At 59.7% G+C, this 21,722-nt stretch overlaps 9 protein-coding genes across 9 annotated transcripts; 2 read left to right on the top strand and 7 right to left on the bottom strand.

Annotated features, from left to right (window-relative positions):
- Nucleotides 1-28: 28 nt before the first annotated feature.
- Nucleotides 29-2,601, bottom strand: BJ171DRAFT_216975 (uncharacterized protein). The gene is made up of 4 exons (XM_053106442.1): nt 2,087-2,601; nt 647-1,964; nt 395-477; nt 29-211 (listed from the first exon to the last, which is right to left on the bottom strand). The coding sequence occupies exons 1-4, from the start codon at nt 2,428-2,430 to the stop codon at nt 181-183; spliced, it is 1,776 nt and encodes a 591-aa protein (XP_052963371.1). The 5' UTR covers nt 2,431-2,601; the 3' UTR covers nt 29-180.
- Nucleotides 2,602-3,410: 809 nt separating this feature from the next.
- BJ171DRAFT_585417 (pyridoxal phosphate-dependent transferase) lies at nt 3,411-5,490 on the bottom strand (the record flags this gene model as incomplete). The annotated part of the gene is made up of 3 exons (XM_053114360.1): nt 3,411-4,500; nt 4,689-4,923; nt 5,148-5,490. The coding sequence occupies 3 exons, from the start codon at nt 5,488-5,490 to the stop codon at nt 3,411-3,413; spliced, it is 1,668 nt and encodes a 555-aa protein (XP_052963372.1).
- A 22-nt stretch (nt 5,491-5,512) lies between these two features.
- BJ171DRAFT_462522 (uncharacterized protein) lies at nt 5,513-6,309 on the bottom strand. Its single transcript, XM_053108516.1, has one exon. It carries the CDS (start codon nt 6,015-6,017, stop codon nt 5,730-5,732), a length of 288 nt encoding a protein of 95 aa, XP_052963373.1. The 5' UTR covers nt 6,018-6,309; the 3' UTR covers nt 5,513-5,729.
- On the top strand, nt 5,865-7,444 carry BJ171DRAFT_217064 (uncharacterized protein). Its single transcript, XM_053106443.1, has one exon. The coding sequence runs from the start codon at nt 6,047-6,049 to the stop codon at nt 7,235-7,237; it is 1,191 nt and encodes a 396-aa protein (XP_052963374.1). The 5' UTR covers nt 5,865-6,046; the 3' UTR covers nt 7,238-7,444.
- Nucleotides 7,445-7,813: 369 nt separating this feature from the next.
- BJ171DRAFT_519001 (inosine triphosphate pyrophosphatase-like protein) lies at nt 7,814-9,703 on the bottom strand. The gene is made up of 4 exons (XM_053112309.1): nt 9,269-9,703; nt 8,852-8,950; nt 8,578-8,689; nt 7,814-8,252 (listed from the first exon to the last, which is right to left on the bottom strand). Exons 1-4 carry the CDS (start codon nt 9,650-9,652, stop codon nt 8,152-8,154), a joined length of 696 nt encoding a protein of 231 aa, XP_052963375.1. The 5' UTR covers nt 9,653-9,703; the 3' UTR covers nt 7,814-8,151.
- Nucleotides 9,704-9,879: 176 nt separating this feature from the next.
- BJ171DRAFT_217087 (uncharacterized protein) lies at nt 9,880-13,816 on the bottom strand. The gene is made up of 10 exons (XM_053106444.1): nt 13,500-13,816; nt 13,169-13,261; nt 12,687-12,839; nt 12,333-12,485; nt 12,085-12,211; nt 11,484-11,907; nt 11,283-11,308; nt 10,796-11,142; nt 10,581-10,659; nt 9,880-10,402 (listed from the first exon to the last, which is right to left on the bottom strand). The coding sequence occupies exons 1-10, from the start codon at nt 13,638-13,640 to the stop codon at nt 10,140-10,142; spliced, it is 1,806 nt and encodes a 601-aa protein (XP_052963376.1). The 5' UTR covers nt 13,641-13,816; the 3' UTR covers nt 9,880-10,139.
- A 568-nt stretch (nt 13,817-14,384) lies between these two features.
- On the bottom strand, nt 14,385-16,801 carry BJ171DRAFT_519004 (SBF-like CPA transporter family-domain-containing protein). Its single transcript, XM_053112310.1, has 7 exons — nt 16,518-16,801; nt 16,226-16,298; nt 15,916-16,023; nt 15,628-15,724; nt 15,272-15,459; nt 14,878-15,140; nt 14,385-14,690 (listed from the first exon to the last, which is right to left on the bottom strand). The coding sequence occupies exons 1-7, from the start codon at nt 16,701-16,703 to the stop codon at nt 14,472-14,474; spliced, it is 1,134 nt and encodes a 377-aa protein (XP_052963377.1). The 5' UTR covers nt 16,704-16,801; the 3' UTR covers nt 14,385-14,471.
- A 1,083-nt stretch (nt 16,802-17,884) lies between these two features.
- Nucleotides 17,885-18,634, top strand: BJ171DRAFT_585421 (uncharacterized protein; the record flags this gene model as incomplete). The annotated part of the gene is made up of 1 exon (XM_053114361.1): nt 17,885-18,634. One exon carries the CDS (start codon nt 17,885-17,887, stop codon nt 18,632-18,634), a length of 750 nt encoding a protein of 249 aa, XP_052963378.1.
- Nucleotides 18,635-19,930: 1,296 nt separating this feature from the next.
- Nucleotides 19,931-21,191, bottom strand: BJ171DRAFT_631923 (touch receptor neuron protein Mec-17-domain-containing protein; the record flags this gene model as incomplete). The annotated part of the gene is made up of 6 exons (XM_053115637.1): nt 19,931-19,974; nt 20,078-20,140; nt 20,296-20,386; nt 20,532-20,566; nt 20,680-20,758; nt 20,949-21,191. The coding sequence occupies 6 exons, from the start codon at nt 21,189-21,191 to the stop codon at nt 19,931-19,933; spliced, it is 555 nt and encodes a 184-aa protein (XP_052963379.1).
- Between the last annotated feature and the right edge of the window lie 531 nt (nt 21,192-21,722).

Genomic DNA, 21,722 nt, shown 5'->3' on the forward strand with positions numbered 1-21,722 from the left:
GTGTCCCGTTTCATTTGGGAGCGCTGTATTCACGAGCCAGAAGAAGAAGAAGAGAGAAATAGAGCAGAGCGACCATCGAAGATAAAATCCAGGGCATGGCGGTGCTGGAGACAAAGAGTTGACGGGAATCGTAGAAGGGACGAGAGACGGACAGGACGTGTATAGGCCAGAGTAGGATCACTAGTAGGGCATTTGTCCAGCAACGTTGCCGCTGCACAGAGAGAGGATCGAGGAGGGATTAGCCGGCGTGTAGGTGCTCGGGAGAGATACATGGCTGAGCGAGAGCAAGTTGCTGGGGGGGGGGCGCCAGGACCCAGGCAGAGAGTGCTCCAGCAGATCCCTCGATGCCCAATCCAAACCCAGGCAGCGAGGCGGCAGAGCAATCAAAACTTACAGGTCATAGTCACACACGGTGATAACACAGGAGCTGGTGGATTGTTGGGCACAGCCAACCAGTCGGGCATTGCACCACATGAGCTGAGCGTGAAGAACAGAGCGTCAGTGGCAACTCCAACGCAAGACGGGGCCCATTCGCCAGACGAGCCAGGACCATCAGCAAATCCCACGCCCGATCCGGCCCAGGTCCATCCGGTCGACCACATGTATGCTCTCGTCGACGGTGGTTGTGCTATGATTATCGGTTTACCTGACTGTAGTGGTTGTACTGGCATGTTCCGTCGGGGTTGAGCTGCAGTCCTTCCGAGTGCCAAGCGTTGATGACACTGCCGATGGATGGGATGCCAAAGAAGCCAATGTCGCCCGACATCATCGCCAAGTTCTGGAAGGCAAAGTCGTGGTCGCCAAGGTAGCAAGCGCCGATGTAGTCGTTGGTGTTGCCCATGGCCGTTTGAGCCAGGCCGTCGTCCCAGGAAAGGCCGGGACAGCCGTGCTCGGCACGGAAAGCGTTGTGGACGCTGAGGCACTCGTCAATGCTGACCGAGCCAAAGTTGCCCTGCGACGGCGGCGGCGGCGGCGGCGGTGGTGGTGGCGGCGGAGGAGGAGGGGGTGGAGGAGGAGCCGCCGACGTGGGCTGCGGAGCTGGCGCCCCATCGGTGGTTTGGCTCGGCGCATGAGCGGTGGAGGTGGAGCTGGCGCTTGGATTGGGCGTGGGCGACTGTTTCGAGATGATGCTCTGCAGGGCTGGCGAGGGAGGCGACTTGGACACGCACACGAGACTGCCGACCTTGAGCGAGTGGCAGTCAAAGTTTGGCGACGACTGGAGATTGTTGAGATCCTGCAGGGTGATGTTGACGGCGTGGGCGATGGACGGACAAGTGTCGTTGGCCGAGACAACGACGGCCACGGTGCAGCCAGGGATCGAGCTCAGGCCCGAGGTCGTGAAGGTCGGTGTGGGCCAGATCTGGCTCTGGGTGATTGCGCTGGCGTTCTTGCTGGAACAGATGACCGAATCGGGCTGCAGGCCGAAGCAGTTGATTTGCGGGTTCATGTCAAGCAACCTTGAGAAGGTCAAGTTGAGCTTGGTGGTGATGGACGCGCAAGTGTCGCCACGGGCGATCGGATAGTAGCCGTTGCAGCCGATGACGTCGGCCGAGCCTCCGTTGTTGATGGACTTGATCGAGGGATCGATCTTGAGACACACCGGGGTGCCTGCGCTCAGGCTGGCACAGGAGACGGTGTTGTTGATCTGGCTATTGAGCTGACTGAGTCTCAGCACGGTGACGCCGGCCGAGTTTGCGAGCGAGGTGCAGGTGTCGTTTGAGCTCGTGACGGTGGCATTAACGCAGCCGGGCAGGCTGATGGATGAGCCTGGCTTGAGGGGGACGACGGTGCCGCCTTGGCCAAGACCAAGCTGAGAGAGACCGACAATGACCGAGGGGATGCAGACGGACTGGCCGACCGTGGGCTGGTTGCAGTTGATGAGATTGGCGCTGATGATATCCGACACCTGGACGCCGTTGCGGTTGGCGATGATGTTGCACGAATCGCCGTTCCTGACAATGTCGCTGCGGGGGTGAAAGGAAAGTGTGAGTCGGAGAGTTTGCCTGCAAACATGGCTGGGACCTGCAGGCTCGATCCTGACGACATCTTGACGACACCAAGAGGCACCAAGAGGCGTGGCACTTACAGGTACACGCAGGTTCCGTTGTAGACGACGTTCTCGAGAGGTGGGGCGCTGAGGCAGACCTGCGAGACACTCCGCAGGTTGGTGCAGTCCAGCATCGGGTTGCGGGCCTTGAGGTCATAGACGGTGATGCCAGCGGCCTCGGCGATCGACCAGCACGAGTCTGAGGAGCCGACGGCGACATTCTGGTTGCAGGTGCTCTGCTGGAAGACCTGGACACGGGCCAGAGCCTGTGGGGTGCCGCCCTGGATGATCATGTGTCGTCCCTGGCCAGCGGCCTCGACGCTACGCAAAGCGGGCAGCACCGAGATGCCCAGGAACAGCAGCAGGCTCGTGAGCGGGGCCATCCTGGGTGTGACGGCGAAAGGGGGTGTGTGGGGGGGAGATGCGACGGGAGAGAGGACGAGAGGGCGACGCAGGGCAGAGCCAGACGGTTGATTGTTCGGGACTGCAGCCAAAGGCGGGCTGCGATGGCAGAGCGCCCAAGCCGAAGATGGAGGAGGAGATGGAGGAGGAGATGGAGGGGCTGGAGGGCGGCTTCTTGAGCGGGGGAAGGCAGAAAGACGAACCTCCTGTCGCCCTCCTGGCAAGGCGCCGCGGCGAGGCGCGTTCGTGGTGCTACGAGTCCGTTACACGGCTGCGGGCGTTGTTTGTGTAGACTGCGCTGCCACAGTCGCTGTGCGACGGCTGCCTTTGTTTCTGCTTCTGCCACCGCCACGCTGTCCCCTGCAGCCAGTGGCTTCACGGCTCTCTGTTGCACAGCATTGGTGCTCTGTCCTCGCTCCGGACCCAGGCGCACGATTGGCCCGTGGGGTCGCACAGCAGCCACGCGCTCCGTTGTCTCCAAGAAGCAAGATCACGCCTGCCGCCGCGATGGTGGCACACGCGCAAAGAAAGACGACGCGTCGCTGCTGCTTTTTCTGTCGGTCTGTGTCGTGTCTGGCGTGCGTGACCCCCTCCTCTTCGACACCACAGATGCATCGGCAGCGGCAGTCCCGTGGCTGTCTGCGGCTCCGGGGTGCAAGATGGGGCCGTAGAAAACCAGCGGCATCATGAAGCCGCGCTCAAGCGCAATGGCAGTCGCTGTGCCGATCGAGAGGGCCAAGCGCGCAGGGACCAGGGTCCCGCGCCGCGCCATTCTGGAATGTTCTGGTGGGCAGAGACCCACGCCGCCGCACGCTGCCTGGGCGATTCTTCTCGATGCGAATCACTTCAATCCGATTCCCAAAACACGCATCACGTCGCCACCTTTATATTCATATTTAGCTGTTATAAAAGGACTCCTCTCGCCAAGCCGCGACGAGGCCAGGCACAACAAAAAACGCATCTAGAGAACGAGATCCTCGTCGCGGACGAGTTGGTCGACCTTCAGGCCAACGCCGACGCTGGCGCGGCCGCCTTCGCGGGCCCAGTCCTGCTCGTACTTGAGGCCGCGCTCCTTCCAGATGGTGGAAAGGGCGCTGACGAGACGGGACTGGTGCTCCTCGGTGTGGCCAGGGGTAGGGGTGATGCGCAGACGCTCCTCACCGCGGGCAACGGTGGGGAAGTTGATCGACTGCACGTAGATGCTGTACTTGCTCAGGAGCTCGTCCGAGACCGACTTGCAGACCTCGGCGTCGCCGACAAGCACAGGCACAATGTGCGAGGGGTTGGGGATGACAGGGATGCCGAGGGCACCGAGCTTGGCCTTGACCTCGCGGGTATGGACCTGCTGGCCGGTGCGCTCGGCCTGGGACTGCTTGAGGTAGCGGATCGAGCTCAGGGCGCCCGCAACGACGGGAGGGGGGAGGGAGGTGGTGAAGATGAAGCCAGGGGCGTAGCTGCGCACCATGTCCACCAGGCGGGCAGAGCCGGCAATGTAGCCGCCAACAACGCCGTAGGCCTTGCCGAGCGTGCCCGTGATGATGTCGATCTGGTCCATGGCGTCGATGTACTCGGCGACACCGCCACCGCGCTTGCCGTAGAGACCGACGGCGTGGACCTCGTCGAGGAAGGTGATGGCATTGTACTTGCGAGCCAAGGCCGCAATCTCCTTGATGGGGCCGATCGAGCCGCACATGGAGTAGACGGACTCGAAGGCAATCAGCTTGGGAAGGTTGATGTCGACCGACTGCAGGAGCTCTTCGAGGTGGGCAAGGTCGTTGTGGCGGAAGACCTTCTTGGCAGCGCCCGAGTGGCGGATGCCCTGGATCATCGAGGCGTGGTTGGAGGCGTCCGAGAAGATGACGCATCCAGGCATCTTGCCGGCCAGGGTGGCCAGAGTGGCATCGTTGGCCACAAAGCAAGACGAGAAGACCAAGGCAGCGGGCTTGTTGTGCAAGTCAGCGAGCTCGCGCTCCAGGCTGAGGTGGAGCTGGGCATTGCCGGCAATGTTGCGCGTTCCGCCGGCACCAGCACCGTAGGTATCGAGAGCGGTCCTTTGGACGGTCGAGAGCAAAGACGCGGTCAGATGGGGGTGTTAACCGACGAGCTCTCGTACCTATCTATCTGTGACTGAACAAGTGGCTGCCGCATCTCCCGATGCGTAACTCTCGCAGGACCGAAAGCCAAGCGAATACAGGCAGAGGAAGGGCACCAGTAGGGCTTGGCTTGTCGTGGCACTTACTTGATGGACTCGATCACGACGGGGTTCTTGCTCATGCCGAGGTAGTCGTTAGCGCACCAGACAGTGACGTGTTCGCCGTCGACAGTGTGGGCCAAGGGGAAGGCCTGAGCGAGGCGGTTGATGTTGTTGAAGTAGCGGTAGCTCTTGTCCTTGTGCTTCTTTTCAAGCTCGTGCTCGTAGAAGCCCTCGTAGTCGAAGGGCTTGCTGGCCTCCTGGACAAAAGTCTGGCCCTTGGCTGTACACCAGCGTGAGCAAGCAGGACAGATGAGCAAGCGGGACAGATGAGCAAGCGGGACAGATGAGCAAGCGGGACAGATGAACAAAACATGGCGGGCACGGGGTGAAACAGGTGGATATGAACAACAGATCGCGACCATGCCGATCAATCGCTCAATGGCCAGCGAAACAGCCCACGATATGGCCGCCGGAGGACGACCGCGCTTGCAGATCGCAACTCACCCTTGGCAGCAGCGGGGGCAGGGGCAGCAGCAGGCTTGGCAGCGTGAGGGATGCCCTGAGGAGTAGGGATAGGGGGAATCACAGTGGAGGCAGGAGCAGCAGCTTCGGTGCCGGCAGCATGACTGGCGTAGGGGCACTTGGCAGTGGACGAGACCGATCGCTTGGCAATGGCGTTGGCCATGACGGGGCACGAGTTGGCATAGCCCAAGAGTTGGGTAGCGTTCTGGACGACCTCGGAGTCGACAGCACCAGCGGTGATGGAGGAGAGCTGGCGGAGCTGGTTCACGGGGGTGCGAGCCAGGAAGGGGCAGGCACGCTTGACGTTGGAGAGGATGGCTTCCATTTTAGCAGAGTAAGATTACTGCGGGCCGATGGAGGAATGCGAGTCAGCATGCCAGTCGAGCAGACGAATCCTCGCGAGCGAGGCAACACAGGAAACATGAGGACACAACAGGGTATGTGCGCATCGATCAGTAGCCTGGGGACCACGGCGAGCGGGACCACACACGCCAAGGAGAGGGAGGGCAGCAACTGACAACACAAAGGAGAGATTGTAGTCGGGCCAAGCAAATCGCCGGTCGGTCAGAGCATCGGCTGATTTCTTCGAGATGCTGGGATCGGCGACGGCGTGGGATCGGGAGAGGGAAAGGTTGCCAGTGCCAAGAAAACAGAAATTACGTAACGGAGGGCGAATGGCGAGAGCGAGGTTGGGAGGAAAGCTCGTGGGAGAACAGACGCCGGCCGAGCAAGATCATGCCAAAAGGCGAGAGAGTGAAAAAAGCGAGGATGGAGCCGGCCGATCATTCGACAGTGATTATCGGGAGCAAGAGGACGAGGAGAGGCAGAAGCGGGACGGTCGCGGGGAAGCATGATCACGGAAGCATGCAATCCAGCGATGGATGGACCATCACCGAGTACAAGGGGAGGAGGCGAGGGCGAGCGAGGCGGCAGTGCCCGACACGGCGGCGATCGGCAGAGAGGACGGCAGTGATACGATACGTACGGCGCTGAGTACGAAAGTCGGTCGAGGCGAGCGAGAGAACCGTCACGGGTCTGGAGTGGAGAACGACGACGAGGTTGGGTTTCCAAAAGAGGGAGGAGGGCCGACGCAGGGCTTAAATACGCCGATTGCGTTTTTTTCGTGTGGGAGCGATGTGTCAGCGCGGGTGATGTGTCTGCGTGGTGAGTGGTTGTGGGGGCGGCCTGTGTGCGTCCCGTGCGAGCGCGCAGTCGCTGTGTATTGCACATTGTTGCATTGTGCTGTGCTGCGTTGTGCTGTGCTGCGTTGTGCTGTCTGTGTGCAGCCCACTGTGTCTGCTGTCCGCGGCTCTGGACACACAGAGACAGTGTCTGGGGCTGCGGGCATGTGTCCAGCCAAGCCACCCGCAGCCAGCCAGCCAGCCAGCCAGCCAGCCAGCCCGCAGCCGTTCAGCCGGGCCGTGTCGCCCGCCAGCCATGGGCTTCTCGCTGGCGCCCTCGCTCCTCGCCGCTGCGCCTTGCTGCCGCTGTGTCTCTGTGGCCTCGCTGCTGCCGCTGCTGTCCTCGGCCGCTCCTCGGTCTTGCCTCAGCCAATCGGCACCTGGCCGGCTTATCGCAGACGCGTCCAAGCCAGTCGGGTGCCGATGCCTGGGGTCGTCTCCAGAATCCATCTCCAGAATCCATCTCCAGAATCCATCTCCAGAAGCCATCTCCAAAAGCCCACCCCGTCTCTCCGTCTCGGCTTGGCTGTCCCCGTTCCTAGTCTTACCCCTTCGCTCCGCCAGCCGGTGCACGATTGCCCCGCCGCCTCCCTGCAGCCTCGCACCAGGCAACCAAAGCAGGAAGGCAGCCGCCTGCCAAGAGACACAGGGGTTGTGGTGGGTTGGGTTGTGCTCGGTCGTCAAGGGGTGGGTGTTCATCCCAGACCCGCAGCACCACTCGGTGCGGCCCAGTGGCACCAGACAGTCGTCGCCGGCAAACGCCATGGGCGTCTTCGTGCCCAAACCGTAAGAGTGATTTTCGTCATGCCTCCTTGCAAGCACCGGCTTCGTGGCGGCAGGCGCCGTCCCGCGGACGGATGCGTGGGCCTCAGTGGGCCGCCATTGAGTTGATGGGGCGATGGCTCCAAGTGATTCCTATTCCTATTCCTATTCCCGAGCATTCTCGTACGTCGCCGGGATCGAGCATCTCGGTCGGCCCGCATCCCGATGCCAGAGGCATCCAGCGTCGATCCAGGTCGTCCTTTCCGCCATCCAGCCCCCCAAAATACTGCTGCAGGCAGTCGTATCCAAGAGGCGTCTCTCCTGTCATTCTCGCACGCGTTGGGTGGATCTTCTCCTGCGGTCCTTGCCCCCCAACCCTCATCGCCTCTTCGATCAAATGCCACTCGTCCTCGGTTGGTGGTCGCTGTACATCCAGCAGCAACCCGCCAACACCATCCCCTCATGCGCCAGGATCGCTGGAGAATGAGGGGGGGGGAAGTGTGCTGTGGGCAACTCCGTATCGCCTGCTTGCCTCCAGCCAACTCAGTCCGTGCTTGGGCTTTGAGATTTCGCCATCGGCGGGCAGGTGCACACCTTCAAAGCCATGTCCCTCGCCATCCTGGGCGAGCACCTTGATTTTGTCGGTCGGCGTGGCCTCCTGTCGTCTGGCTGTCCACCAGGCCCCGGCTCCGTGTCCTTCCTTGGTGCCGCCCATGTCTCCCCCTCGTCCTCCACCAGGGTCGAGCAGCCGGACAGGAGACGGCTTCGGGATCCGTACGATGCGGCGTCCCGTCTCATTCACCGTTGTTGAATTGCCCGTGGGCCGCAGTTACAGGCCAATGTTGTTGGTCGTTGGTCGTTGGGCGGGGCGGGGGAGGTCGGTGGGTCGAGGGGAGGAAGGGGGCGGTTGCGCAACTCCCTTTCTTCTTCGCACGGCCTCCCCTTTTCCTCTTCCTCCTCCCCCTCCTCCTCCTCCTCCTTCAGACACAAATTTGCAGGCCGTCCTTGTCTGGGCGGGTCGGCCCCGTCTCGCACGCAGCCATTCAGCAAACCTTGGCGACCAGCGATGCCAGCAGTTGCAGCGGCAGTCCAATGATTGAATCCGTCTCGCCAACCCGTTCAGCCAGATAAGGCACGATCAGATCTGCAGCGATGACAAGGGCGAGAACGAGCGCGGGCCAGGTTGGTCCAGGTCAGTCCAGGTCGGCCCAGGTCGGTCCAGGCAGCCTCTCCTCGTCTGCGATTCATGCAACCCGCCGCCTGGCTCCAGAGACCGGCCGCGGGAATCCTATCCGCTGAGCGGCGGGGTATCCGAATGGCAGCGCGGGCTTGGTCCGAGGCCGCAGAAGGGTCGTCGCCGTCGTCGTCGCCATCGTCATCGGCAGGACATAGGCAGGACCGTCCCTCTCCTCCCTCGCAGATGCACGAGCCGGGCCATCAGAAAGACCACCCTCGCCGATTGCACTCACCGTCGTCGATCAGGAACCCTCCGCAGCAATACATGACGTCGCCCTTCTCAATCAGCTGCTCGATCACGGCGTCAGGCACTGGATGAAAGTATTGCTTTGCAATGTCGACGCCCTGGAACCGCAGTTTTCGATGGAGATGTGTGCGGGAGGGGGGGTTAGCCCAGGTTGAGATTTGCTCAAGCCGTCACCTACCCAGCCTGCGTTTGCACCAGGATTGCAGTGCCTCTGGCCTTTCTCCCCCAAGCCTCCTCGAGCCAACAACAGTGAGGATCACCTCGGCGCGCTGCTTCGTTGCAGTGTTGACGACGACAACAGAGGAGTAGGTCTCTGCCGGCTTGGTTGTCGAGTACGAGCGCAGATACCGGCGGCATTCCTGGACAGGACCGTGGATCAGACAGAAGAGGAGCCACAGCAGCGCAGGGACGGACAGCATGCCCATCGTCAGTCCACGTCGTGCGGACAGACCACAGTAGATCAGTTTCTCGGGAGGAGAGTGTCAAGACCCATGAGCCCCGGGGTGATGGGGGCAGCCTCGGGAGCATCGGCAGCGTTCGGGTGAATGAGTGCAGCATATCTGCATTCCCTCGCAGCGACAGTCGTTGTCTGTATGCCTCGACAGATGCCAAGGCCATTACGAGCAACCTGCAAGCTCGCTCCGAACTCTAGCAACCCGCCCCATCCTCAAACCTACCTCTCGGTCCACAGGCTTCTCGCGGATTTGTCCGTCAAAGACTGTGACCTGATCACAGCACACCAGCAGATGCGGCGGGTTTTGGACGGCATCGCTCGAGGGATGGCTGTCCGTTTGCTGGGCCGGGGGTGATTTGGCTGTCGTCTCCTGCACCAAGAGCCGATCGGCTTTGGCATGGGCGATCTTCAGCACCAGCGCGGCTGGATCGGACTGGGCCCGGTCGTCCGGGTGAGTGGTGATGGCCTTCTCGTCAATGTCGGGCACTTGCACGGAGAAGGAGATGCCGTGGTCCCGCAGAATCTGGGCCCGGTACTTTGACGACGACCCGAGCACCAGTGGCAGCGACAGGCCCCGAAGGCGGGCGGCGGCATCCTGTGAGCTCATAGCGACCGAGGGAGGGAGGGAGTCGGGCCAGGTGGAGGTGGTGGTGATGTGCGAGCCGTCGCGGGGATTGAGGCCATGGCTGCGGCTTTTTGAATGCCCCGGCGGGCTGGGCCTGCAACGCAGTCATTTCTCCGCACCCGCACGCCACCACCACGGCGGGACCCCCTGCGAGGATGCCAGGGGCAGCAGGCAGTGTCCTGCATGTTCCCGGGGATCAACCAATGGCCCCGCCATCCGCTCGCGGCACAACCCACGGCACCCACTCATGGCACAATTCGAGCTGTATCTGTGGCTTATCCGCTTGGACGGAGGGGGCTTGATTCGCCCATCCACCCGGCATCCATGCAAGCGCACGGGCTTGTGGCCTCTGTCTGCTGTTATTCGCAGCCGCTCCGCGCTCACATCCGCTCGGCTCGTCTCCACTCGGGTCCATTGGGTCAGCTTGACTCGGATCGGCTCGGACCGGCTTCTATTGGACACGCTCTCCTCACTCGGCCGGTCGCTTGCCCTTGTCGGGTCCGGCGTGCACCTGTCCGAGCGAAACGGCATCGGCGGCGCCCGAGCCGGTTGTGGTGCCGAGGCCACCATCCTGCATCAGGCCCGAGATTGCTTCGAGGTTGCGGATCACGCTGTTGAGTTGGGTCTGAACTTTGTAGAGCTCGCGCAGTCGAGCGAGCACCGCCTGGCGCGAACGACCCTCGAGAAGCTGCAGCTGGCTGTCTGTAAAGTTGTCGAAATCTACCGAGACCGCTGCTGGAACAGAGGAAAGCCCGGTAGTGGATGAGCAAGCAGGCACGCACAGAACAAGAGTCGGGCAGTGGCCAAAATGGACGTCCTATTCCTCCACTGGTTCGGATAGCTCGCTGACTGAGGGAATGGGTCGATACGCATCCCGATATGCATCCCGATATGCATCCCAGATACGCACCGTCCTGGCCTGATGGGAGCAGCGGCCGCAGCAAGACGGGATAGGAGTTGGAGCCGATCGTTGCGGTAGCTTGCAGGATCTGGACCGGATTCGTTCGTCAGCAGCGAGTGAGACAAATGGAACATCGTAAGCACTTCTGTGCACAGTGTCGGTATCGACTGCTGGCCATGGCATGATATGCCTGTTGGCTCATCGACACACGAGCCGAGACTTACAGGATGTGCGGAACTCGATGAGGACGCTGCTGAAGCTGATGGGGCGGAATGAGCGGGCACAACCGGCTGAGTCGGTTGGACGGGACCATTCTGGTGCGGCTCTGGGCCGCGTGGGACGTTCAGAGGTGCCTGGGGTTGGAAAGGTGCTGCAGGGGGTCTGTTGTCGGGCAGTGCACGCCGTGCCTGCTCAAGCAGAGCTTGGAGGATATTGGCTGGTTGGGCAAGCGCTCCGGCGGGCTGCTGTGGCAGGACAGGACCTTGTGGGACACCCTGAGCCTGAGGCTGGGGGCGAGCACCTTGAGCAGCGTTGGCATTGGGATTGGCATTGGGATTGGCATTGGCATTGGCTGGTACAATGCATCAGAACATACAGTCATACCAAATGGTCAACAAAAGCCAAGAGCAACAAGACAGCGTTGCAGTGGAGTGGAGTGGAGAGTGCGACTGGAAAGCAACCCGAGGAATCCAGTCCCAACCGAGTACTCACCGGCATCGTCCAGCACCGAGCGGCGGCTTGAAGATAGCACATCGAAGACAGCCAAGCAAGAGACAGATATCATAGAGTATTGGCGTAAGCATTGTGCACGGCACAGTGTTAAGGGCATATTCAAGGGCAGAGTGGTTCTCATCGCATCGGCTCAAGTGCTCAGACCGACAAACCCAGTGGTTCTGAGAGTAGATACGGTACCAAGTTGGGCAACTCTGCTGGCGCTCGAGCCAGCTCCGCAGACAGCGGAAGTGGAAGATGTGTCCGCATGGCAACTTTTTGGGCAATTCCGACATGGACGCGCCGCCAGCCATAGCCCCAGGGGCAGCAACAGCAGCAGCAGCAGGTGCGGGCGCCGCAGGGTTTTCTCCCGCACCTGGCAGCGACTCCATCTCCTCGCGGCAAATGATACAGATGCGGTCGGTGGCATTGAGTTCCTCGACGGTCGCGGTGGGATATCGAGTGTGCATGTTGGCGGTCGCACGGCGATACTGGATCAAGTCCTTGCAGCGCTGGATAAAGTTTCGGAAGGTGACGTAGATGTCCCGGACGATGTGCAGAGGCAGGCCATAGTAGTTGACGACAATGACAAAGAAGAGGCTGTACGTGACCAGCTTCAAAAAGTCTGGTCCCAGAAGCAACGCGGATGCAGGTTGGCGAGTAGAGCAGCAGTCCGTATCGATGAGTGCTCGTGCGGATCGTCTCGAGGCCTGTACCAGATACACCGGACACACCCGATGTGCTCGATGCACATCCAGCATCGCTGCTGTTGATCGACGATGGGCACTTGCGACGGACTCACCAATGATCAGTTCCAGGTAAAAGACATACATCGACTTTTCTTCCCATGGCGTATCGTTGCGCAAGTCAATGGCATTCAGAATGTACTTGACAAAGGTTGCCGTGATGCTCCAGAGAAGGATGGTGTACTGGAACAGGTCGATGGACCATGATGCCAGGATGAGTTGGGCCCGTATGGGCTTCTGGATGTGCTGGGCGAAGCAACATGGGCCAACGAGCGGACGCTGGCTGCGAGAGAAACGTGCGTACCTCAAAGCCAAAGATGATCATCATGCCAACGCCCTGGGAAAGCATGCGATCGACGGTGAAGAACACCATGCTAAAGTCCACCACGGCGAGAATGCCGATGATGCCGATCATGCGTGCATGAAACACGAGCCGATGGTTGGGCGTTTGCTCCATCTATGCCAGAGACGCAGGCAACAGTGTCAGTGCTTTGATGCGCCGGCGTCACGCCCGAGTCTGTGACTGCCGTCGCATTTGTCGATCGGCGACATCCAGGCAGTAACGAAAGAGAGGGAAGAGGACAAAGATGTGCGTGTGCTCAAAGCAGTCGCCGCTGGTGCTGCTGGTGCTGCTAGTGCTGCTGCTGGTGCCGCTTACAAAGTCGACTCGATCTTGCGTGACCCAGTGGAAGATTTTGGCCAGCAGCAGGAGGGTAAACTGACTGAGGAAGAGCACATTGAACTCGTCGCGGAAGATCGTCATGGCGAGGCAGGTCTCGGTGACGGCGAACCACGATCGCTCATAGAGATGCTGGCGATTCCGGAGGGGCCGGAGGGGTGAGAGAGCACGAGAGTTAGTGGATCGCAGCCATCCAGCACGAGCGCAGAGAGAGCTGGGCAGAGAACATGGATGCAGTGCACGGCAGTTTCCCGGACAATGCAGTTGATGCGGTTGATGCACAATCGAACAGTGCGATTGCACTCCCGAGCAGTTCATCAGCATGCACATCAGCATGCCCAGACGGCCGGCGGTAGTATCGCTTTCCATCCCGTTGTCTTGCTATCCTCTGGTCCTGTTTTCTTGTTGCCCCCGTTGCGCTCTCGTCCTCTGTCTTGGCAGCAAGAAAAACAGGATCCTACCTCAATCTCCATAGCCCGCAGCTCGCCAAAGAAGATCCATTGTCCCATCCGTGCAAACACGATGATCAAAAAGAGGCCCATGTTGAGCAGGACCTAGATTGCAGGACAGAGTTGACGAGGATAGATAGACCGAGCAAAGGACAGCAAAAGCGGCTGTGTCAGTGCCTGCACAGTGTCGTCAACCAGGACGAGCGAGCCAGCGTGAATCCCTGAGTACGCTATGCCGATGAGGCTGCCCCTCGTCATTGCCTCGCTATGCAGACAAGCCATCGCCTGAAGACCTCAGGGGAAAGATGGGAGCGCAACCTGCATCCCGGACGACGATCGGTACCAGAAGACTCGAGTTGGATTGAACGAGATGGATGCAGGCTGAATAGAATTGCTCACGATCGGCCCAGGCGTTGGCAATGACCACCAGGGTCAGCGCCGTTGAGATGGCTCCGTATGCCGCCAGACGCATGTTGGATGGCATAGATATCCAGGCGTTGACAATGTCGGCTGGTGCCCCTTGCGGATGAAGGTGTGGTTGAGGGTGGAGGTTGGATGGGCGGCGTTCTGGAAAGGTTGATGCCCGAGCTGGCTGTAATGGCGTCTCTGCCCTCTGGGCTGCTTGGGATCAGCGAGGACGACACAGCCAGAAGAGATGGGGGCAGGGATGGAAATGAGGGAGGGCTCGCTGCTGGGAAGACGAATGAGCGGCGCGCCTCTCCAGCGCGCTGACGTGGCCAGCTCTGCCTCGCTGGCAACAACGACAGCGACGACAGCGACGACAACGACGGCGACAATGGGTAGCCGAGAGAGCAGCCGAGCCAGATACATGTCGGGAAGGAGGGAAGGGGGGAAACCATCACGCAGAACAGGACACCCACGACATTGACCGTGACCAATCGACGGCTGCAGTATGCACGGACTGCTCTGTGGCAAACACAACCAGAGTTCACAATCGAAAACCCAGTGTGTGCCTTTCGGTTTTCATTCTTTTTTATGATGTGTTGTCAGAAACAAATGGAAGCAGCAGCCAGAAACGGCTGAGACGACTGCGGAGCAAAACAGAGCGAACAAGGCTACCGACAGAGCAGACGAGAGATGAAAGTGGATGGGGAGAAGCAATCTGAAGCTATCTGAAGCAATCTGAAGCTATCTGAAGCAATCTGAAGCTATCTGAAGCAATCTGAAGCTATCTGAAGCAATCTGAAGCTATCTGAAGCTATCTGAAGCAATCTGAAGCTATCTGAAGCAAGAGCATTCAGGGCCATGGCCCGCCAGGCAAGGGAGTGGCAGTACAGGAACGGGAAACGCAGGCTCAGACGGTTGTGGACGCTTGCTGCTCTGCTTGCTTGGCTCGAGCGACCCACTTGCCAAGCAAGGTGACCAAGACGGCACCGCCGATCAGTTGCTCGGCATGGTAGAGCAGGAGCGGGGTTGACAGGATGCCGACGTTTGGGGCGTTGCCGTAAATGATGTTGATCATGGGAATGCCGAGGGCGACGGTCTTGGTGGCACCGCACATCATGATGGCCACCTGCAAAGGAGAAAATGACGATCCACATAGGCGTGAGAATTTGGAAATAGTGCACGACAGCGTGGGATGCAGGGACATCGGTGGAAGATGCCGAAACCAGCGATTGCACTCGCAGTAGCCCGGTTGCCACCCCCAACGAGCCGACACAGTCGCCATGACAAGACACGGCTTCCTATCGAGTACTTACACCATCCTGACGGGTAAAGCCAAGAGCCTTGATGTTGGAGATGAGGAAGGTGATCAGGTTGAAGAGAATGAAGAGCGAAATGTCCAGGACGCCGATTGCAACAATCGAGCCCGCATTGACGCCGCTGCCAATGTTTTCACTGAAAGTGTCGCAGAACACGTTCCAGACAAGCAGCAGCAGCAGACTGCTGTTGAGGTACGCAAAGTTGATTCGCTTGCCGAGCCACGCAACAGCTCCGGGTGTAAAGTACTGGAAGAGTTGGCCTGATGGCAACGAGAATGCGATGAGTGCTTTGCGGGGAAGGGTGCGACGAAACGGAAGCTGCTGGGTCGAGAATGCTGAGTCGAGAATGCTGGGTCGAGAAACAGACAGCCAGCACCCTGCGATTGCTTACCGACGATCAGAGGAGCGATAACCGTGATCATCAAGTCCCGGAGAACGCTGGTGTAGCTACCGGCATCGCTGCCGCCGCCGGCACTCGATCCAACGAGCCAGAGAATCAGCGAGGGTGAGATGAAGACACCAAGGATGTTTCCGATGACAGCGTTGGTAAGAGCCGCAGGCTCGTTGCCGCCAGCCTTGCTTGGTCATGAGCACGTTGGACGAGATGGTCGTGGGGGTGGAGCAGGCAATGATCAATCTGGCAGAGATGCAGAGGCGAGGAATCGTTAGCCGCAAGACCATACGTTCGTGATCGAAAAGCGAGGCTCGGATCCGCGCTTGCAGATGTGCCTCGGAACATGCCCTTACCCGTTGACCAAGTCGGCATTGAACGAAGCCAGGCCCAGGAGCTTAGCCACACCATAGCCGATAGCGGGGGTAATGACAAAGCTGGTGATTTGGACAGCTGAGACCGCCAAACCCAGAATCGGGCGAGAGAGGCAGACGGAAACGGGACGGACGCCGTGGGTGAGGATACGTGCAAAGCGGCTCGGGAGGGAGCGAGCCCAGTGCAGAGGGCCCGACACACAAGCACATCGTTCATCCAGAGCACGATGGCTCGAACGCAGACAAATCGAGAAAGAGTGCTCGGCGTACCAAGATGGATCTTCCACTGCAGGAACGACTTTGCCAGCACCGAGGTCTTCATCGACAGGCCAGAGAGGACAAAGATAAGGGCGACGGCGACATACTTGACGGTGATTTCTGCAGGGTAGATGCAGTCGAGTCGAGCCCAGTCCAGTCGAGTCGAGTCCAGTCCAGTCGAGTCAAAACGGATCGGGTCGGGTTAGAACCCCGAAAGCGCAATAGCACACGCTTTGCCTTACAAAAAGCCCTGCTGCCGAGCCAGCGGGGCCAGCGGGGCCAGTGCAGCCACTCCAACGCCGACAACGCTTCAGGCTCTCACCTGCATGGATGATGCCGTTTTTCTTGCCGAGTGGAGGGTATGCGGCAGCGAGGCCAATGACGAGAGCGAGACCCTTTGAAGACAAAACGCCAATGTTCCCATTCAGCGATGAGTCCGATTCTCGGAATGTCTGAAGCTCTCGAACCCACCAGGCGAACCCCACTGTGCTCTGACAGGCCATCCTCATGGACTCGGGTGTCCCAAACTTGCACGAGCGAAAGCCAACGAGGGCAGCAGCGCTGGACTACGCAGCCAACAGAGGCAGAGGCCGAGACGAATGGCGCCGACCTACCACCAGGAACCACTGCTTAATGAGCACGGCTTTGATTTTCTGCAGCAGAGTGGGCTTGGGCTCGGGCTGCTCCTCGATCTTTGGCGTGGGCGGAGATCCGGCAAGTGGGGCCAGTGAGTCAGCACTGGCCTCGGCGCTTTCGGGCACGGAAGTCGATTCTTGGGTCGCAGACGGGTGAGTGGTCATGACGACGATGCAGTCGGGATCGGACGGATGCGGGCGAGTGGATGCCGACGGCGACAGGGCCAGGGCAGGCAGGGCAGGCAGGGCAGGCAGGGCAAGCACGCTGGTTTGGCTGGCTATGGACGAGCGATTCGATGGTGGGCTGGATTTGAGCCAAAGGATTTATGTTGGGCGTCGCCAAAACAGTGCTGCGCCGGACGCCGACGGATGGGGCGCACGGAAGAACCCGGCGGGTTTACCCGGGGCCGCCGATGGCGTAACGCAACAAGCCCGTGGCCATGCGGCGGACACGTGTCGCGGGCGGGCTGTGGATGATGCCATCGGCGAAGGCCGAAATTGGCCTGGGCAGCAAGGCCCGATGCGCCACAGACAATCGGCAGGTCCATCTGGCAGATCAAGACGAGGAGGAGGAAGGACGGAGCAAGGCGAGAACAGCGCGCAGGGATTTCGGGCCTGCGCAGATTGCAGCGGGGCTGTGTTCTGTGGCGCCTGGAAGGACGGTATCAAAGCGCAGGCGACGGGATGTACCTGCGGTGGCCAGATGGAAACGCGCAGCTTGGCATTGCAATCGGAATTGCGGTGGATTGCAGTGGATTGCAGTTGGAATTGCAGTTGGAATTGCAGAGGCAGCGTCGGGAGATTGCCGGCGAGATGCATTTGCCACCGATGCATCCCATGTTCCGCCGCATGCCCCCCCCCCGAATTTGGTCGTCCTGGACAGTGTTCCGTTTTGATCACCATCGGCGACGCTTGCTCTCTGGTCGGCCTGGTGGTGAAGGAAGCCACCATACCCGGCCCGGCCATGTTCGACCCAGCCATGTTCGGCCCGGCTCAGACCCATGCGCGGTGTTCATGACCCCACGTGAAATCGATCCGTCCGCTCGCTCGCTCGTCATTCGTCCGTCCGCTCGCTCATCATTTGCCCGTCTGCATCCTATCAATCATCCATCTGCATCCTATCAATCATCCATCTGCATCCTATCAATCATCCATCTGCATCCCTCCGTCATCTGTCTATCTCTCAACCCTCGCCTGCCCGCAGTCGATCTCGTCAGCCACGCCAGCCAGCTCATCATCCAGTCCGTCCCTCGCACCTCGTCGGGCCCTCGCCGTCGACCAGGTGGCTCACAAGATCCACAACGCTGCAACCCGCTGCAATCCGTGCCGGCTCGCTTCGCTAAGCTATGGCACTGCGGTTCTTGACGCCAATATGCTTCCTACTGAGTCCCCTGGTGATCCTCTCGGGCTTTCTCAGCAGCTGGATCTTTGCCCTGGGCATCCCGTTTCTGATCGCAAAGTTCGTCTTAGTGGCCCTCAGCGGCTTTGTTGCTGCCCTCCTGCGCAAGTCCCTCTTCTCCAAGCTCTCGAGCATCCTTGTTCCCTCGACAGCATCAGACATTTCCCGTGTTCACTCCGACGTCGTCCTGTCGACTCCCAGCCCGAGAGGCACGCCCATGCTCACGCCCTTCAAGAACGTCCTGCTGCGGGCAAATACCGACTATGCCCTCCGTCACGCCGACTCCGATGCGGCGTACGGCCCCGTCTTTGAGTTCCACTCCGAAACCTCCTCTGAAGCCGACGACGATTTGCATTCCCACGCCGATCATCCTGAGGATTCGCCTTTCCTCGAAACCCACCACGACTTGCTCGCTCGCCAGCACTCGGCACCGCTGCTTGGGTCGCTGTCGTCGCCCCTGGCCGTCCGCTTTCACGAAAGCCGGGATCTCCAGAAGGCCCAGCTGCAGCTCTCGCCGAGCGTCATTGCACGCTTTGACCAACTCGACCGACGGCACAATCCACCACGAACTCCCTCGCCTGGCCCCTCTGTCCTCGACGCCGCCCTGATCAGCGACGAGTACCGCTTCAATGGCGTCTACAAAGTCTCGCATTGGTCGTCGGACGAGTACTTGTCCTCCTTCAATGCTGGCGAGTAGCGCCGTGATCCAAGCACGAATGCCCCTCCGTGCTCACTCTGGCTGGATGAGTGAGCGGCTAGGTTTCGTGGCAATACACACTGGCATGCAAACGTTTCTGCCGCGAATCACTAGAGCACCGGCACTCCTCCGATGATGCTGGCTTCTCCAGGGGTGCTGTTCCTCCTGAAGACACGATGGTTCAAGTAATCTCGCCTTTGTTGTTTTCCAGTTTGCCCATGATACATCTACAATTGCTGCCAGTGAGACTTGCTCCCTGGATACGAGTGCCAGAGTCTCGCACAGGGGCGGGTGTGGTATTGGTCCTGTGGAATCCCCGCGACTCACATGCCCACTGCCGAGTATCTTGGCTTTCGGGAGTGACTCTGTGCCCATTGTCTCGACGCCGACGAAACCGCTGGTGCCCACAGGAGCCGGCACGGTAATAAATTGGGTAGTAGATTGGGTGGCAGCGTCAGTCATGCCCCGTCGGAGATGCTCCGCGGACCAGTCCTCTGCAAATCGATCCTCGTATGAACCCGCTCAACCTCGCCCAACGGACACTGAATCCTGGGTGGCTCGGCAAACTGCAGACTACATACCCATCCGTGAGCTGGTTGACGACCGCCGCTCGGATCGCCGTGGCTCGTTGATGCTGCTGCTGTTTGCGCTGCTGCCTCCGCCGTCGTGGCTCGCATGCCGGACCAGTCCAAACGCCGGCCCAGTCGCCAGATCCCGACCTCCTCCAAAGCTTCCGTGAATCGACAGAGGTGGCAAATGGACATCGGTGTCGGGCTTGGACAGCGAAAGGCCTGCCGCAGAACTTCCAAAATGGTAGTTGTGAAGCTGCGTCATGCTGCCGCCCATCACTTGCGAATCCAGGGGGGGCAGCTTCGAGTCCGAGCCGAGTTCCCGGTAAGACCGTCGACATCCCGGTGCAGAATTGGAGTTGGAGCGGCTCGCCGGGGACGAGTTGGCTGTTTCGGTGGGATTGCTCCCCGAGTCGCTGATCGCATCGCTTGCTGGCCCCAGCGTCTCGTATCGCGGATCTGAGCGTTGGTCGCTGGGTGTGTCGGGTCCAGCGTTGCCATGTTGCCCCGCTCGTTGCTGATGCTGATGCTGATGCTGATGCTGCTGATGCTGCTGCTGAGCGTACCTGGAGCGGTTCGAGTTGTGGCGGTAGTTGTGTGGCTTGCTTCTCTTTGTATCAGCCTGCTGTGAACGAGCCATGCCAGTTCGTTCTGGAAGGGGTGGTACCTGATGAGTCGATGTGAGCGACATCCAGTGACAGGCAGGTCAAGAAAGACGGCCCTGTATCTAGCCGGCAATATGCCGCATCTTACGACCGATGAAGGTAGCATCTGAATGGATGCCGATCGGCGGCCAGGCGTCTCCCGTTGCATATGCCGTATCATGTCGCGGCTCTGGGCCTGCGAATCAGGCCAGTTTCCTCGGGTTGCTGACCTGCTGCTATCTGCTCCAGTCCGTACTCTCGAAACAGGATAAAATTGTTGTTTTGTGGCAAAACTGCCGCAGCCGAGAGCGATGATCAGTCGCTGTGTCAAAGAGTGAAAGATGAACAGGAACGGCACCGCTCTGGTATTTCTGCCTCTACTTTGGTGTAGGCTATCCAACTGCTTCTGCTTCTGCCGCTGCCGCCACCCCCTCCCACTTTCGCTTACATTCGGAAAGTCCATAGTACTTTTTCACAAACGATAGCAACTTTGGAGACGGCTTGTCGTACGCCAGGCTCGCAGCGGTGCAGTTTTCCATCTGAAGCCAGCCGAGGTAATTCCGCAAGCAAATCAGGCCCATTCTGCCATATTGTGCAATCTCCACCAGCGACCACTCCACAGCACTGCTCGGACCGGCTGGGTTGTGCGTGGTGCCCGATGGGGCAGTGTCCTGGAACTCGTACCGTCATCATAAAGTCGAACAGCCGCTTTCCGTAGCCTAGAACCGGCACCATGGCAATCAACATGAGATGGACGAGCTCTGGACTTGGTGCTGAAGCTAAACGGCCTCCTTGGGTGCAGCGATGGTTCCGAAGCGATTCACAGACTCACCTCTTCGCTGGAATGACTCGTGGATGTAAAAGTCGAGCACACAGAGCGGCGTCACTTGGAGTTGCCTATTGTTCGCGTCCTGGTCGCGATGGAAGCCATTGACAGAAACAGAGAATCATTCGTTTCATTTCGATTCACAACGAACCAGACACCGGTCAAGCGGGCACCAGTCAAACAGGCACAGTGAAGTAACGCTGTCTCTCTCCTTTTTCAACTGCCCCATCCTTCCTTCTGCAATCACAAACTGCGTCGCCCTCCCGTCGAGTTACCATCACAAAGAGATTCTTGGGGCCAACTTTGAGCATCCCGACGATGACCGATCCGTGGTTGGGACCGCTCGTGCTGTAGTCCAGTCCTCCGATGCTGACACCGCTGTCCATCAAGCCGCCGTCTTCCTCCCACCGCCGCGGCTCAGGTGGCGGATCCTCTTTCATGATGTAGAGCCGCTGATGAGTGCTCTGGTGGAACTTTGTCAGGGTCGTGACTGGAGCCCGCAACCCCTGTGCCTGCATCGGCGACGCCTCGCCGGTGATGCCGGAATAGAAATTGGGTCAAGTCAAAGACGAACTTTTCGTTAGCGCGGGTCTCGAATGGAGTTTGTCTCTCCAACTGGAACGAGGTGTGAGAGGAGGGGAGAGGCACAGAACTAATGTCCTTGCTGTCGTGTATCGTTTTCGTGGGACTCTGCAATCTCCACGAGAATCGCGATTCAGACAGCAATTTCGATCTCTCAGGGGTATTAAAATCTCGGTCGATACTGAGCGGTGGATTCGATGCGCGCCGGGAACGAGAGCGATGCCTGTCCATATCCAAGTGTGCGTGTGATATCGGACTTTCGGGGCTTGATATCGAGCCGAGCAATAGCCCCGACGCAAACGAGTGCGTGCGATTGTCTCGTCAACTCACCTTGGCACTCGCGACCCCAAGGCTGTCGACGATCCATTTCAGTCGCTCGAGTCTGCAAGCAAATGCCACGAGAGCAAATGTGACTAGATGCTTTCTGAAAAGTGCAACGACCGCGACTGTGACAAGTTCGTGCCAAG

Source organism: Polychytrium aggregatum, assembly GCF_025602895.1.
Source record: "Polychytrium aggregatum strain JEL109 chromosome Unknown BJ171scaffold_41, whole genome shotgun sequence".
Taxonomy (NCBI): Eukaryota; Fungi; Chytridiomycota; class Chytridiomycetes; order Polychytriales; genus Polychytrium; species Polychytrium aggregatum.